At 45.6% G+C, this 16,411-nt stretch overlaps 2 protein-coding genes across 5 annotated transcripts in view; both read left to right on the top strand.

The window, feature by feature from the left end:
- LOC110091339 (uncharacterized) overlaps positions 1-935 on the top strand; it is a 38,681-nt gene extending 37,746 nt beyond the window's left edge. For all 3 annotated transcript variants that reach the window (XR_013542658.1, XR_013542657.1, XR_013542656.1), the window contains one exon: positions 440-935. The gene's annotated coding sequence lies outside the window, so the exon portion shown is untranslated. The remainder of the gene's footprint in view (positions 1-439) is intronic.
- Positions 936-2,744: 1,809 nt separating this feature from the next.
- On the top strand, positions 2,745-15,545 carry LOC110091338 (uncharacterized). Of its 2 annotated transcripts, none has more exons than XM_072988480.2 (7): positions 2,745-3,036; positions 4,357-5,268; positions 7,407-7,515; positions 9,027-9,109; positions 10,348-10,474; positions 12,510-12,617; positions 13,531-15,545. In XM_072988480.2, exons 2-7 carry the CDS (start codon positions 4,573-4,575, stop codon positions 14,373-14,375), a joined length of 1,968 nt encoding a protein of 655 aa, XP_072844581.2. In that variant the 5' UTR covers positions 2,745-3,036; positions 4,357-4,572; the 3' UTR covers positions 14,376-15,545. The 2 variants fall into 2 exon arrangements, with proteins under 2 accessions (XP_072844581.2, XP_072844579.2); XM_072988478.2 differs by having other exon boundaries at positions 7,407-7,521.
- The last annotated feature ends 866 nt before the right edge of the window (positions 15,546-16,411 follow it).

Below are 16,411 nucleotides of genomic sequence, written 5' to 3'. Positions count from 1 at the left end.
GTGTCGGGATCTGCAAGATGAGAGGAAGTAGGGCTCTTGCAGATGAAGCCTCAGGGCAGGGATCTTTCTCCTCAACCAGCAAGGAGACAGGAAAAGAGACACGGGACACTCAGAGTGTGGTTTTCAGGATGGGATCCGGATGAATACAGAACAGCCTGCCGTGAGGCACCTGTTCAGTGGGAGTTCTTCTCTTCTCGATCCGGCCTCCCCTCAGTTTATTGTATCCCCTACCTTTGAACAAGTTAATCAATACAGAGGTAACTAATTTCTTGAATACACAACCAGAATAACCAGAGTGCTGGTAAATAGAGACAGCTAATTTCCTTGAATACAAAGGCATCAGTAAACACAGTGGTTGGTAAACAGACAGGCTGGTAAGCAGACAGTTAATAGTAAACAGACACAGATACCATCCAAATACAATTTTCCCACAGGAAAGTATAGATTGGAAGAAGGATGCAGAATGAATTGCCTTTTCCAGATTGTCATGATGTTTCAGGCTTTGTATTATGACTCCCTTTAACTAGACGGACGTGGTGGCACTGTGGGTTAAACTGCAGAAGCCTCTGTGCTGCAAGGTCAGAAGACCAGCCGTCCTAAGATCAAATCCACGCAACGGAGTGGATTTAACTACAGTGGCCCAAATCCTGTTGCTAAGCACAGTAGAGTAGGCCCATTTGAATCAATGGGGATTTGGTAGTCGACTCTTTCATAAGTTCCATTGATTCATATGGGCTTAACCTTAACTATCACTTACTTTAGCAGTCAGGGTAGGCCCCTTTGACTAGGGTCCAAATAGGAAATGCATTTTAATTTATCATGTTTCCTCTCGGATGCGGCAAGCAGGCTGCTCAAAGCTTTCTGTGTAAATTGTGGTGGCAACAGGATGCTAATAACCCTTGCTTGCTTCGTTAATAAAGCCGGATGAGGACTCACACTGTGTGTTTTATGTTGCCTTTGTGACAGCACTTGATAAGTTGTGACTCCCTTTGGCAATAAAATCTTCTCTGCCCAGAATTGAGTGACGCCATGGGATATTTTGCCTGTTTTTGTTTATTTATTTCATTTTATTTATTTGATTTATATCCCGCCCATCTGGTCTGGTCGACCACTCTTGTTCAGCTGGAAAAGAAGGTATTGAAATATTTATATGTACATTAAGGACTTACATGCCATCCTTCTATTTTTGACATATATCTCAGAACGGGTAATAATAATAAAAATTACCCTCCCCCAATACAAATAAGTAACTGAACAGTAGCATTATGATAAAAAAATGGGGGGGGGGACAAGAAGAGTAGCTGTTTCTTGACCAAGTGGTTCCCAACCTTGGGTCCCCAGATGTTCAAGAAGCAAGAAATTCTGTTTTGACAGAAGAATGGACTGGGGGTGGGCTTGATGACCCTTGAGGTCCCTTCTGGCTCTGCCATTCCGTGATTCGGGAACAAGGCAGCCTTTTAAATCATAACAGAAGGCAGCAAGCGAGCCTGTTGGGGACAACGTGAGCAGCCAGAGGTACAGAGCTCTGTCCTCCCTCAGACCTTCACACCGGGCTCTTTACCTCTTTACCTGCCTGGGCTGCCTGTGACCACCGACTCAGTCTGCCCAACAGTAGGGCCAACCCCAGGTAGATGGAGAGAGAGACCCTGAGTGAAGGGATACCAAAGTCCGGAGAGGGTCATAAAGTTGCCCATACTAGTCTCTGCCTGGTTGGCCTGACCACTTACAAATACAGTGGTGCCTCGCTAGAAGATGATAATCCATTCCACTGAAATCGCTGTTTAGCGAAATCATTGTCTAGCGAAAAGCATTTCCCCATTGGAATGCATTGAAACCTGTTTAATGCATTCCAATGGGGAAGAATCGTCGTTGTCTAGCAAAGATGAGCCATAAAAAAGCCGCTTTGCGAACCACCGGCATCAGCTGTTTAAATCATTGTCTTGCGAAGCGTAGGTCCCGAAAACACCTGTTTTGCAAGCGCGGGGGAAGCTGTCAAAGTCGTCTAGCGAAAATCAGTTTGCGAAGCAGGGGCCAAACATTGTCCAGTAAAATTCCCCCATAAGAAACACTGTTTTGCAAATCGCTATAGCGATCGCAAAAAGTCAATGTCTAGCGAAAAAACTGTCATGCGGGGTAACTGCCTGGCGAGGCACCACTGTAAAGTGAATTATTAGAGGGGCACTTCAAGTCTCTAAAGAAAGTCAAGCCTGAGTTAGCAGGCGGTGCTCCTGGATTTTGCTATCACAAGAGTCGCCCTTGGCCAGATGGGTAGTATAAAATTAGATACTGTGAATAGATAGATAGATAGATAGATAGATAGATAGATAGATAGATAGATAGATAGATAGATAGATAGATAGATAGATAGATAGATAGATAGATAGATAGATAGGACACACATAAAATGAGGGAGCATGTCTATTGAAATATATTGGTTCCTGCCCTTGAGGGACCGGATTCCACCCTTTCCATTTGTTGGAGGAGCACTCAAAATGCATTGCATTTTTAATAGCTGCTGGGAGGAACTGTAAACAGGAAAAGTAGCCCGTTGGAGGTAAACAAACAAACCCAGAATCCGAAAAGGAGTGTGTGTGTGTGTGGGGGTTCTTTCCCTCGATCGCACGAGCACCGGAAATCGGAGGGCGTGTGTTCTCCTCCTCTCTTTCCCCCCTGCCTCTTTGGTCCTCCCCCTCTCCCGCTCCACCCCTGTTATGTGTGTGTCTGTATATCTATAAATATATATATTTTCCTCCCAGGGGAAGGTTTGCCCTCTCTTCCTAAGTACTGGGGGCGGCAGAAAGGGTTAATTCCCGATTCCTGGAGGACCTGGGAAATTTGAGAAGGGAGGTGGGGTGGGAGGGACTGGAAGTGGTGTAAGAATATATTTTTCCCCTCCCATCGCCCGCCTTTCCTGCTTCCTTGGGAGGGGAAAATATGCTTGCTTTTGAATGGCTGCGAGGGAGAAATGAGTTTTAAAGGGCCCGATCGGGCAAGTGGCAACGAGGGAAGAGAGGTAACCAGCAGAAAATGAACCAGGTGAAACTCGAGAGATTAATAAATATCTTGGCTGGGCAATGGGCCATCATTTTGCGGTGGATGATGGTCTGTTTAATTCTTAGCTGGTGGCAAGGGTGCCCCTGTAGCTAAGCTTTAGGCGGGGTGGGTGGGTGTCCAAACCAGCAAGCTTTCTCCAATTCCCAGAACCTGGGAGCTAGTTGAAAAGTTCGTTTATTTATTTTATTATATTTATTTAAAATATTTTTATCCCACCTTTCTCCTTTAAAAAAAAAAGGTTCCATTTCCAGTTTTAAAACGTTCAGGGGGAAATCAGTGAATCTTTGAAGCTAGCAGCAGTTTCCTCTCTAAACCTTGATATGGGGGTAGATTCCATTCCTGGTGAAGGGAGAGACCCACCCTTTTGCAATTTATTTTTATTTTCTATTGTTTTTATGGGTCAGCCAAGGGGGCGACTGGGTTTTGAGGCGGGTGAGATGTTCAAGGAGTGATTTTTATTTTTTCCTCCGGCTGCCTAGTAGGGATTGGAACTCAGATCTCTTTAGAATCTTAGTCGGACAATCTTGCCTGCTGAGCTATACTTTACTCAAAATTGCACTTTATATTGCAAGAATAATGCAAAGATTGCTAGCAGTGCCTTTTAGCATCACTTTAATCAGTGTGGAGAGCTGGTTGGAGAGCTCAGTGGCTTACCCCTAGAAACAACAGAAAATAAAATTAAATCACAAATCTGGCTATGGAGCCAGAGGTGAGGAGTTCAGTTCCGGGGGGGGGGGGGGCTCCTGCAAGTTGGATAAGCTGCACAGTCCCAGAAATGCCTCCAGAAGAAGGATTGTTATTCATCATCATATACTGTAGCACTTAATGCTAACATAACTACCCCATAACATTTTGACAGTATTCTTTTTTGTTTCTCAGAGAGCCTCGTCTCTTCATGATGTCCTATTTATTTATTTATTATATTTATATCCCACCCATCTAGTCATTCAACTACACTGGGCGGCGTACAGCATACAAAATAAACAATTAAAATAGCATCATTATCAAGATTAAAAAACCATTCAAGATGAGGGAAAAAATAAAGAAGATAGATTAAATAGTGCCTGGAGGGAAGCCAAGTTTTTAACTGGTTTTTAAAAATACCCAGCGAAGGGGCCATACAGATCTCTGAAGGTAAATTATTCCATAACCGAGGAGTGTGCCCAAAGTATGACAGCTTCTGTTTTGTGGGTTTTTTTTCGCTTCGAGAGAAACAGTTCAGGCTTGAGACAGTTTTGGACAACTCTAGAATCTCTCTGGATATCTTTTTGATGTTTTGTTCTGTGAATCTTTTTCCTGCAGGGTCCAATCCTGCGTACTGTTTAGGAGTTCCTCCCAGGGAAAGCTCTTGGGGACGAGCAACGTGAAGCAAAAAAAAAAAAAATCAATAACATCAACCTCATGACCCTTTTTCAGTAGCCAGAGACTCAGCCGTCTCCCTCCTGAGGCTCCGCATCTCACCAGGAGGATTCCCCAAAGGGCCATTTTGAAACAGAAAGAAGAGCTCCAGAATTCAAAATGGCGGAGAGGCTGGAAGCTCCAGGGAAGGTTGACCACATCATCCAGGGGACAAGCTTGAAGGAGTTCTTGGGGCAAACAACTCTGCAAAATGGCAAACTGCCGCCTCTTGAGAGGTTTCCCCAGCTGTGGGTGGCCCAATGTCAAGAGTTCCTCAGAGTCCTGCATCACCATCACTTAGGGTGGGAAAACCCAACACTGGCCAAACTCGGACCGTGGGATGATGCCAAGGCTTTCCTAGCTTCTTTTGAGCAAGTTGCCGAAGCCTGCCGATGGCCGAGAGGAGAATGGGCAGCCCGGCTCCTGCCAGCCTTGAGCGGAGAAGCCGAAGGGGCCTTCAGCAGCCTCGAAGCCGGAGACCGGGAGGACTATGAGAAGGTGAAGGCCGCCATCTTGCGAATAGAAGCCAACAGGATGGAGACGCTGCGCCAGCACTTCAGGCAATTCCGCTACCAGGGAGTCGAAGATCCGCAGAGGATTTATGGGCAGCTTCGAGAGCTTTGCCACCGGTGGCTGAAGCCAGAGAGACGCAGCAAGGAGCAGATCCTGGAGCTGCTGATCCTGGAGCAGTTCCTGGCTATTCTGCCGCAGGAGATGCATGCCAACGTCAAATCGTGGGATGCAGATACAGACTCCCAAATGCTGGTGGAGGGATTTCGGAGACATCCCCAAGAGGCCAAGACTTGGGAATGGCAGGTGAGAGCGAATATGACACAGTGTGAGAAGCAGTGTTGTGTAGTAAGCAGAGTAGAGTTAGGAAGGGAGACTCAGGCGATCTGGCTTCTAGCCCCGACAGTGCCCTGAATCTCACCAGGTGACCTTGAGTGGATCAGTGAGGAGGCCCTTGAGGTCATGGCCATGAGATCATATGTGGAAAGGAAGATTTGAACTATAATCTATGAATATTTACAGTGGTGCCTCGCATTACGACGTTAATTCGTTCCAGCGAAATCGCTGTAGAATGAAAACGTAATGCGAAAAGAAAAAAACCATTGAAACGCATTAAAACCCGTTTAATGCATTCCAAAGGGCTGTAAACTCACCGTCCAGCGAAGATCCTCCATAGGGCGGCCATTTTCGCTCCTGTTCAGCAAGGAATCCGTCCCAGAAAATAGCGGGGGGCCATTTTGTTTACCCGGCGGCCATTTTGAAACCGCGGATCAGCTGTTGGAAAATCGTTGTTTTGCGAAGAATTGGTTCCCGAAGCAGGGAACTGATCATCACAAAGCGAAATTCCCCCATAGGAAACATCGTTTTGCGATCGCAAAAAGTTCATTGTAATGCGGTTTCATCGTTAAACGGGGCAATCGTAATGCGAGGCACCACTGTATTCATCTTCAACTCCACATAGCTGGACTCTAGTTCAGTGTCTGAAGAAGGAAAAAATGGGCTGAAATCCTATTGAGAATTTCTGCATGTATCAGTGAAATAACGTAAGTCATGGTGGTGAATTGTTGCTAATTAATAAGGTGCCAGTTACATTCCTGGTCTCATGCCCATCATGCAACCTGGAAGGCAACCAGCACCTTCTGAATTAGTCACAAGTTGCCACACTGACCTAACGTATGGGCTTGAATCACCATGGGTTTTTCACCACTGACCGAAATGCCTTGAGAAATGAATGATCCCTCATTAGAAGTTTCATATTTTGGTACTGTATTATTATTTTTAATAATATTATTTTTAATTATCTTTTTCACTGATTGGAGAAGTAACATGACATCATGATTAACGGGCTATCATGGGCAGTTTTTAAACAGAGGTTGAATGGCCGTCGGTGAGGAATGTTTTGGCTGTGGATTTACTGCTTTTTCGGGTGGTGGTGGTTAGATTATTATTATATTGGTGCCTCGCTTAGCGATTGCGTCATTTAACTATGTATTCGCTTAGCGATGAGGTTTTAGGAGCGATCTTGCACTCCGTTTAGCTATGTTTCCAGTGGGGGAATTTCGCATAGCGATGTTCGGGACCTTGCTTTGCTTAGCGATGACAGTATAGGTCCCCCTGTTTCACTTAGCGATGTTTTTGACAGCTGTTTTCGCTATTTTTAAAAAGTGTTACATTGTTTAAAAAGGGTTTAGAGTGCTTGAAATTGTTAGTGCACTTAATAAACCCTTTGTTAACCAAATTTGTTCGTTCTGACTCTTTTTGAATTTTTGGTGATTTTTTTCTCCCCCATTGAAATGCATTGAAGAGGTTTCAATGCATTCCAATGGGGGAACTGCGTTTCGCTTAGCGATGTTTCCTATGGCGATTTTCGCTTAAGGAAGCCAATCCGTTCCCATTGGAACGGATTATCTGGTTTTCAGTGCATCTCTATGGGAAAACGCGTTTCGCTTAGCGATGTTTTCCCATAGCAATGAATTTGTTTGAACCAATTAAAATCGTTAAGCGAGGCACCACTGTATTATTATTATCATCATCATCTTAGAATGGCAGAGCTAGAAGGGACCCTATGAATCATCAATGGATGACTCTCAGGGATCCTTTCTAAGTCTATAGTTCTGTGGTTCTATGGAAGGAACTAGGAAGTCTGTGTGAGGCCAGAATTAAAATTTGAAGCTAGAAAACGGACCAGGAGCATCTATCAAGGAGCAGCTCTGACACCAAAAAAGTGACAGGCAAAGCTTTGCCAGCTGTTGACAACATGGATCTTCAGTCGCTTTCTAACTCCATGATTCTAGGATTTCAGGCCCACATTTGAACAATGGGGGGACCACATACATGCCACCTAAAGTCAATGCTCTCAGGCTCCTACGAGCCTTATGAGACTCTCCCTCTCTCCAACTCTCTCTCTCTTTTTTTCTGAGTGGGTTCTTCCATCTTCCTTTCAGGTGCCACTGGACGAAGTGTCTGTGAGTCCCTCAAGCACAGCAGAGACAACTGAGAGTCGAATCTATGCAGAGGCTAAGGAGAAGATCAACAAGGACCTCTGTTTGCTAGGTGAAGGTTTGTTAGCCCAGCAAAGGAATCTTCCAACCCCCCTTCAGATGATTTTGGAATACGAGTATTAGGGTCATTCCTGGATTACTCTTTTTTGGGGGTTTATTTTGTGTTCATAGGGCAGCAGATTGGCTTAGGGCAGGGCAGGGGAAAACACAGCCATCTTGATTATAATTCCCATGAGTCTGACCCAGGATATGTTGCAGAGTTTTGAACTTCTGGTTAAATTCCTCGAGCTGTGCAGCCGAAGTTCAGGGATTCACAGAGTGGAACAGCTTCATGTTCCACAGAGTAGACCACTCCTTTTCTCATTCACTGGTAAATACAGTCTCAGTAACTCATTCTGAGACATTACTGAGAAACAGTAGAAACCATTTTCTTTACTTACAGTTGTGAACCGATCAAATAGCAAACAGACAAACACGACTGTATTCAGCAAGAGAAGGCAGCAAATTCCAAACGAACCTCCAAAGAAAGAAAGGAAAGGAGCAGAGCAGAAAGGCAGGGCCCTCTTTGAATTCAGAGATAGGAGAGAATGATTGGTTGGTGCTGGATAGATAGTCACCCCAGGCCAGAAAACGTACCTCCCAGCCAAGGTTTCCTCTATAGTGTGTGTGCTTGCGTGCAGGTTCTTCCAGCTACCTCCATGCTGCTTTTCTCCTCTTCCGCCTAGCGATAGTTTTCAGCCCTTTGGTTCCGGTCACGATTGAACCCCCATGCACCAGGGGCAGATTCATGGGCACACATGCAGGGGCAGAGCTACGAGAGAGAGGTGGAGCCCCAGCCAGCAGATCTGAAAATGAGAGAGGGTACTAGCCATATCTACAGTGGTGCCTTGCTTGACAAGGATAATCCGTTCCAGTGAAATCGCTGTAGAGCGAAATCCTCGTCAAGTGAAATAAAAAAAGCCCATTGAAATGAATTGAAAACCGCTCAATGCGTTCCAATGGGCTAAATACCTCAGTGTCCAGCGAAGATCCTCCATAGGGCGGCCATTTTCCGATGCCTGTGCAGCGAAAAATCTGTCCTAAAGCACAGGGGTGAGCCATTTTACACAGCAGGTGGCTATTTTGGAACCCGACAATCAGCTGTTTTGATAGTTGTAATGTGAAGAATTGGTTCCCGAAGAAGGAAACCGATCGTCGGGAAGCGAATTTTGCCCATTAAAACATCATTTTGCAATCGCAAAAGCTATCGCAAAAATCTCATCGTTAAGCGGATTCGTCGTTTAATGAGGTAATCGTTAAGCGAGGCACCACTGGACTAAAGTCAACATGTGAGGGTGAAAAACAAACAACTAGACAAACATCCAGCAGGATAGTCAGTGATGAGGGCTGAAGGAGCCGTCCAACAACATCTGAAGGCCCTCACGTTCCTCGTAGGGCAGGAAGGATGATTAAACTATGGTGTTTCTGCCCTATAGAATGTTGTTTCTGCCCTACAAGGTTCTGTAGGGCAGAAACACCGTGCTTTAATTTTTCTCCTAAAATATTCTCCTTTTTCTTTCTCAGCCAATGGCATCACGGCCCCAGATCACCCTAACGCGGTGCTTCCTCCTGAAGAACAAGACGTGGCTGAAGCTGGGCTCGCAGAGGTACGTGACGTTCCGGTGGAGTCTGCTAGGAAAAGGGATCATTAATATCTTAATTTAACGTTCAGCTGTTTCATTTAATGTAAGGTTCAACGGACAAACTCAGGGGGCTGGTTTTAAGCACGAGAGGCTAGTTGAGCCATGTGGGGCCAGAACTTTGGCAGGGTATTGAAAGTTGTCATGGGCGATGATTTTTGGTAGGTGCTAACTGAGCACTTTCATTGTGGTTTAAAAGCATTTGCCGGATCTTGGATCAGGATAGGATTTTTTAAAATTTATTGGACTATAAATCCCATGATTACCTGTTTTGAGAGTTCTGCCTCTCTTACAGAGACCTAACATTTGGCTCACCTGAGACACAAGGCCTAAATTGGAAGGTTTTGAGGGTGAGTTAGGCCTGGTTCTGCCTACCTTCCTGTTCAGAAAGAAATTTCCCACCTAACACTGGGGCAAGAACAGGAAGCTCAAGTAGAGCTAGGCACAGCTAAGGCTCAAAGCCTTCCAGGTGAGGCCTTTTCTCCCAGGTGAGCCAAATACAGATGCCTCTAAACTATGCATAGGTCAGGTAGACCTTGCAGAAGGGAGAATTATGGGATTTGTAGTCCAACAAAAATATACCCTGAAAATCCCATCCCTAGTCTTGAATAAGGTTGCAGATAGTCTTGAGTGTAGAACTGGGGGAATTAGCTTTCTGTTCAGTTGACCCATAAGCAGGCCCTGTGTTCCAAGGGTGAAGAAACGGGTGCTCTACTCCCAAACTGGAGAGCAAGAGAAGAGGTCAGGGCTTTATAGGGCCTGGTGGACAGGGATTGGCCCTTGGGAGGGTCAGCTGACAGAACACTCAGCCCAGCTGCTACGGGAGCCCAGAGGGGAAAACAGAAAACTAGATGAGATGGGCGATAGGCATACTGTTCGAAACCCATTTGTTTCCTGTTATCATAGGCAAAAATTTCTTTTTTATGTGTTATATTTTAGACTGGTATAGTAGGACTCCCATATCCACGGGGGATCGGTTCCAAGTCCCCCTTGTGGATGCTGAAAAATGTGGAATACTATAATTATACGTCTCTGGCTATTTTTATTGGCCTGTTCTGTTAACTTCATCGTTAAATCTATTTTTTTGGGGGGGGGGTAGATTTTCTTGTAATATTTTCAGTGGATAGTGATCCTGTGGATAAGGGGGTCCTACTGTACTAGACTGTAAGACCTACTTGGGGGAATGGCATGCTTTACTATTTCAGGGGAGTGTGCCTTTGAATGACGTGGCTGGGTCTTTGGACAACACGGAATGGTCTACATTAAACCCCACACAAGGAACAATGCATTGGGAAGTCATGCAGGAGAACTCCGAGGACATCAGCTCTTTGGGTAAATATGTCCTGCTCTGTTTCTCACGTGGGGGAGGAGAAGACATGACAAGTTGTACAGATAGTTTTCATCATCATCATCATCATCATCATCTTAGAACTGCAGAGCTGGAATGGATCCTCTGGATCATGGAGTCCAGCTCCGGTCAAGGAGGCCCAGTGGGGAATTGAACTCCCAACCACTGAGCAGCAGTTCATCTCAGATACTTCCTCTTCTTTGGAGATGGAAAACCTCTGTCCCTCTGAATGTGGTGGGCAGCACGGCCAAAAATACAGTGGTGCCCTGCTTAGCGATTGCCTCATTTAACGATGTATTCGCTTAGTGATGAGGTTTTTGGAGCGATTTTGCGCTCCGTTTAGCGATGTTTCCTATGGGGAAATTTCACATAGCGATGTTCGGGACTTTGCCTTGCTTAGCGATGACAGTTTAGGTCCCCCTGTTTCGCTTAGCGATGTCCGTTTTCGCTATTTTAAGTGTGTCTTAAAATGTTCAAAAACTGTTTTAAATACTTGGGATCGTTAGTGCACCTTATAAAACCTTTGCAAACTTAATTTGGCTTTGTTCTGACTCTTCGTTAATTTTTGGTGAATTCCCCCCCAGCTGTCAAACCTACAGTTCAGTGCATTCCAATGGGGGGGGGGATTCACCAAAAATTAACGAAGAGTCAGAACAAAGCCAAATTAAGTTTGCAAAGGTTTTACAAGGTGCACTAACGATCCCAAGCATTTAAAACAGTTTTTGAACATTTTAAGACACTTTAGAAATAGCGAAAACGGACCTGTCAAAACCATTGAAATGCATTGAAAGCCATTCAGTGCATTCCAATGGGGGAACCGCGTTTCGCTTAGCGATGTTTCCTATGGCAATTTTCGCTTAAGGACGGTATTATCCGGGTTTCAATGCATTCCTATGGGAAATGGTGTTTCGCTTAGCGATGTTTTCCCATAGCGATGGTTTTTTTTGGAACCAATTAACATCGCTAAGCGAGGCACCACTGTATAAGAAAGTCTTTATAAGGACACGTTCCCCTCCCGGAAAGGGTAGAACCCCAAAGGCTGCTAAAGGCAACGGGTGCTTGATAGACACAGCATGCTGGCTGTTTCAATAGGTGTGTGTATGTTCGTGTGTGTGTTGAGGTAGTAAGTACACATGGAAAGGGCTGAGAGGAGACCTGGAACAGGAGATCTCCACACAGCATCATTTTCCATTAGGTCCCACTTGCTAAAGTTCTATTACCCTCAACCTTCAACCCTCAGCCTAAATCAGGGGTCAGGGAACTTTTTTTTACCCTTTACCCCCTAAAACATTTATGTACGTCAAGATTGCCCCCCCTTGATTTGAAAGGAAGGATCTTGAGTGCCGCCGCCGAAGCCTCGCCACCCGTGCCCAGGGTCAGCAAGGAGGGTGAGAGGCTCTGCCAGGCCTGGCCGGCCGGCGTGAAAACACTGCCAAAAGAAGCCGTGCAGCCGGGCAAGCACCACTCCCGCCCGACGGGCTCGGACGGGGATAAGGCGTGAGGCGGTGTTCCGGCGGCGGGAGGCTGAGCCTGGCCTGGGCCGCTGTCATGGCTGTGCCCGTCCCCTCCACCCTGATCCACTTCTCCAGGCAGTGGAAGGAGAGGCTTCTCCTGGCCGGGGCGCCCCGGCCTCACCCTCCACCATGGCCGGCCGCGCCACCTCAGCTGCCATACGCTGCAGACCGGGGCCCGTCGTCGGCCGCCATGGCTCGGTTCCAGCCGGGTCGGAGAAGGGGGTGGGAAGAGGGCGATCAGGCAGCCGGGGACCCTCCTCTGGGCAGAAGAGGAGGAGGGAAGGGGGTTAGGGTCGCGTCCTTGTTACCCCCAGGATTTTCGTTTTTACCCCATTTGGAGTAATTTACCCCTGTTCCCTGACCACTGGCCTAAATGAAAAGGCTTTTCTGCTATTTCGCCTACATCCTTAACAGTTGCCCTTGGCCCCTAGCATTTCACCCATTTTTTTTCCGCCTGATTTTTTCTCTCTCTTTTCATCCTCACATCCCCCATCACTATATGAAGGAGGATTCGTGATTCCGAAACCAGAGGCAGTGTCTCAAATGGAACAAGGAGAAATGGCTTTCCCCCGGGACTCAGAGGCGCACGAGGTGTTTCCTGGGAGCATTTCAGGTAAGGAAGCCAGGATGGGATGGAGGTTACTGAGGGATGCATCCTGTGCCAGCACAGATCTGGATGCTGTCAGTTCATAACATCTTGTGATCTATTGTACTTGTTTCCTCATATTCAACTTCCTTGTGTTATATTGTATTGCTTTATATTTTATTACACTAGGTCCCTCTTATCTGCGGGATCAGTATCCGCTGGTTCACTTATCTACTGCTTAAAAATACTAAATTAAAAACCCTAGAAATACATATTTATATGTATTTCCAGGGTATCTTTACTAGAACTGGCCACTAAAGGAAGCCAGAGATCGTGCAATGTATAGCATTCTCTACTTCCATATTTTTCAGTATCCACACAGGGGCTTGGATCTGATCCCCTGCAGATACTGCAAACGGCCTAGTCTGCTCTGGTATTGTATGGTACAATATGGTATGGTATAGAATGATACTGTACTGTATTTTATCATATTGTGTAATATGGGCTAAAATCCTGTTGCTCAGTTCTTCCAGAGTAACATTGATGACATCAGCAGAAGCAGCAGAACACCTTTGGTGCATTTGGAGTCCATGTGTTGCATTGTATACAAATCACGTGCCCTCCAAGTGAACTTTAAACAGCAGCTATTGGCTACTGGCGATGTCATCCCATTGTGCAGACTTAGCTGTGCAACAGGATTCCAGTCACTGTATAATATTGTATTGTACTTGTCTTATGCTACTTTACATTCCTCAGTTCTGGTAAATACATCCTAGAAATATATATAAATATGAACATATTTCTGGGGCGTTTTGTTGTTGTTTTTGTTTTGTATTTTCAGGCAGTGGATAAGCAAATCAGTGGATAAATGAATCAGCAGATAGGGGGTCCTTCTATACATAACTTATGTAATTCTTAGTCTGTTTTCTTCTTCTTGCAGATGCTGGTGAACCCCTTAAAATCAAGGAGGAGGATTATCAACAAACACACAAAGAACCCAAGGAATCATTCAGTATCTCACTGGAAATATCTCAAGGAAAGGCCTCTCTGGTGGCCGAGATTCACGAAGAAAAATGTGAATCCGAGGAACAACAGGGGGAGAAACTAGCGGAGAGGTGGGACGAACCCATTGGGGTTGCAGAAAGGCATAAGGACAGCCCAAGATGTACACGAGCAAATAGGTTTTTACACTACAAGGTCGGGAAGTGGCATCGCTGCAAAGCAGGACTTGCTGCCAATCCGATGATCCATTCCGGAATGACCCCTTACGAATGCCACCTCTGTGGGAAGCGCTTCCAGAGGAAAAACTACCTTGCCAAACATGAGAGAATCCACGTGAGACCCAAAGTGTACCAATGCTCCGAGTGCAGAGAGAGCTTTGGTCAGAGGGAAGCATTTATCCGGCACCGAGGGGCCCACACGGGAGAGAAACCCCACAAATGCCCTCAGTGCGGCAAATGCTTCAGCCAGAAGGAAAGCCTGACCAGGCACGAGAAAATCCATACAGGAAAGAAGCCGTTCAAATGCCCTGAATGTGGGAAGACCTTCTATCGGAGGGATTCCTTGGTAAGACACCAGAAGATCCATACGGGCGAGAAGCCGTATAAATGTGCGGCGTGCGGAAAGAGCTTCAGTCAGAAAGAGGTGCTGCTCAGACACCAGAGAATCCACACGGGAGAGAAGCCATTCATATGCCATGTGTGTGGGGAAAGCTTCACTCAGAGAGCCATCTTAACCAGACACGAGAGGATCCATGTGGGGAAAAAGACCTTACTCATACTCTGAGAATTCATGCTTTCCTGTTGCCCTGAATTTTTTCTTTTTTTTTAAAAAAAAAAGAGATGCTGCTTGTTTCATATTACCTGTTTTGAGGGGGGGCAAGGGCCCTTTTTGTTAAATCCAAATAACTGTCGTTTTCTCAGGCGCAAGGCCCAAGTGCCCACATCACTCTGTGGAAGGGCCTGTGCTTTTCTACCCAGGCAGGTCAAGATCGACCCTTAGAAAAATTAGGTTGCCATGAGGGGGAGAACCTTTGGCTTAAGTCTCCCAGAAAACCATCTTATTTATTTATTTTGGACTACATGTGCCAGAATCCCCAGCCAGCATGGCTACTTTGGGAGTGGTAGTCATAAAAATAAAAAAGATGTCCAAACTGCAGCCGTATTCCAATACGAGGCTGTTTTGTCTCTTCGTATGGCCAACATCGGGGCCACATGACATTCGTCGTACCTTCCACATAGGATGGTTGTGAGGCCAGGAAGTAAATAGATAATCTCATTTTACTGAGGCTCTGACTAACGCTTGTACTCAACCCTCCCCTGAACCGAACACTGTCCAGACCCTCTCTGGGTATCTTTGACCAGCTGGTGTGGGATGTTAGACGACAGTTCCTCATAAAGTAATGGCACTACATTTTCACTGATTTTAATGGGGGTTTAAACAGCAGTTCACTCAGTGGTTTACGTATCTGGCTGAGGTGCCAGAGGTTGTTTGACTCTCCACAGCGCCTCCAGGGAGAAAAGCCAGCCTGTGTGGCCTTGGGCAAGCTGCACAGTCCCAGAATTATCCCCAGAAGAAAGGCTGAGGAAACTGTTTCTGCCTCTTCTTTACTGGGAAAACCCTGGAAAGGGCTGGCGTTAAGTCAGAATTGACTTCGCAGCACATGATTATAACTACGCAGCAATATGGGTTGCAGGGTTTTCTAGGAAAACATGGTTTTATGTTTGCTGCATGGCTGTTCAGTTTCTTAGATATATTTCTCCTCATGTTCCGTTTTGTATTTGATTAATATTGTGAAGGTCTGTGTTTTGATTCTTGTTTTTATTTAATTGGGCTGGTTTTCACACTTTTTCTATGTGCCTTGTACAGCTTTTTTTTTTTGGAGGGGAATGGCAGCTAGGAGGGAGATTAAAGGCTGTCAAGATTTCTGCAAATAAACATCCAGTATTGGCTTGACTTGGCTGGACAGCTCAGTGGGTTAGGGATCTGGCTGTGGACACCGAGGTTGGGAATTGCTTTCCACATGACCGGACCATTATGCACACTTCTGAGTCATCGAGGCAGCCATAAATTGCACAGGTCTCCTCGTCGCCTCTGGTATGGATTGAGGAGCTCTGTGTTGGCTGGAGAAGTGTCAGATTCTATGGAGGAATATCTGAGTGCCTTCACAGGGCTCCTGTTTTACAGACTCTCTATAAGAGACTTACAGGCTTAGATTTTCCATGTTATCAAGTATTTCCCATTTAAATTTCTCTTTTTTTCCCCTGCCATATATCTTTATTAAAATCCATACTTGACACCAGGTTTGGTTTTTAAGGCTGCAATCCTATACAGGTACTTAACTTTGGAAAGAAGGTGGCTGAACAAGAAATAATGTATTTTTGAACAGACACAGAATTGCTCCCAAATAACTGGATCTTCACCTGCTGTAAGATTGGATGAGAAACGTTTATTTATTCTGTTTAGTCATGGGCAATGTTTATGTTTGTTGGGGGATTCTGGCAGTTGTAGTCTAGAAATAGACTCTCTTTGCATAGTGGTGCCCCGCTTTATGATTACCCCGCATTATGACAAATCCACTTCACGACGTTTTTGCGATCGCAAAACGATGGTCTAAATAGGGTTTTTTTGTTTTGCGATGAAAGTTCCCTGCTTTGGGAAACGATTCTTCACAAAATGATGTTTTTTTAACAGCTGACCGGCGGCTTCAAAACGGCCACCGGTTAATTAAAATGGCTCCCCACTGTGTTTAGAGATGGATTCCTTGCTATACAGGCACCGAAAATAGCCGCCGTATGGAGGATCTTCACTGGATGGTGAGT

The sequence above is a fragment of the Pogona vitticeps genome, chromosome 2, assembly GCF_051106095.1.
Source record: "Pogona vitticeps strain Pit_001003342236 chromosome 2, PviZW2.1, whole genome shotgun sequence".
NCBI classification, from domain to species: domain Eukaryota; kingdom Metazoa; phylum Chordata; class Lepidosauria; order Squamata; family Agamidae; genus Pogona; species Pogona vitticeps.
This window is presented reverse-complemented; position numbering and strand designations above follow the sequence as displayed.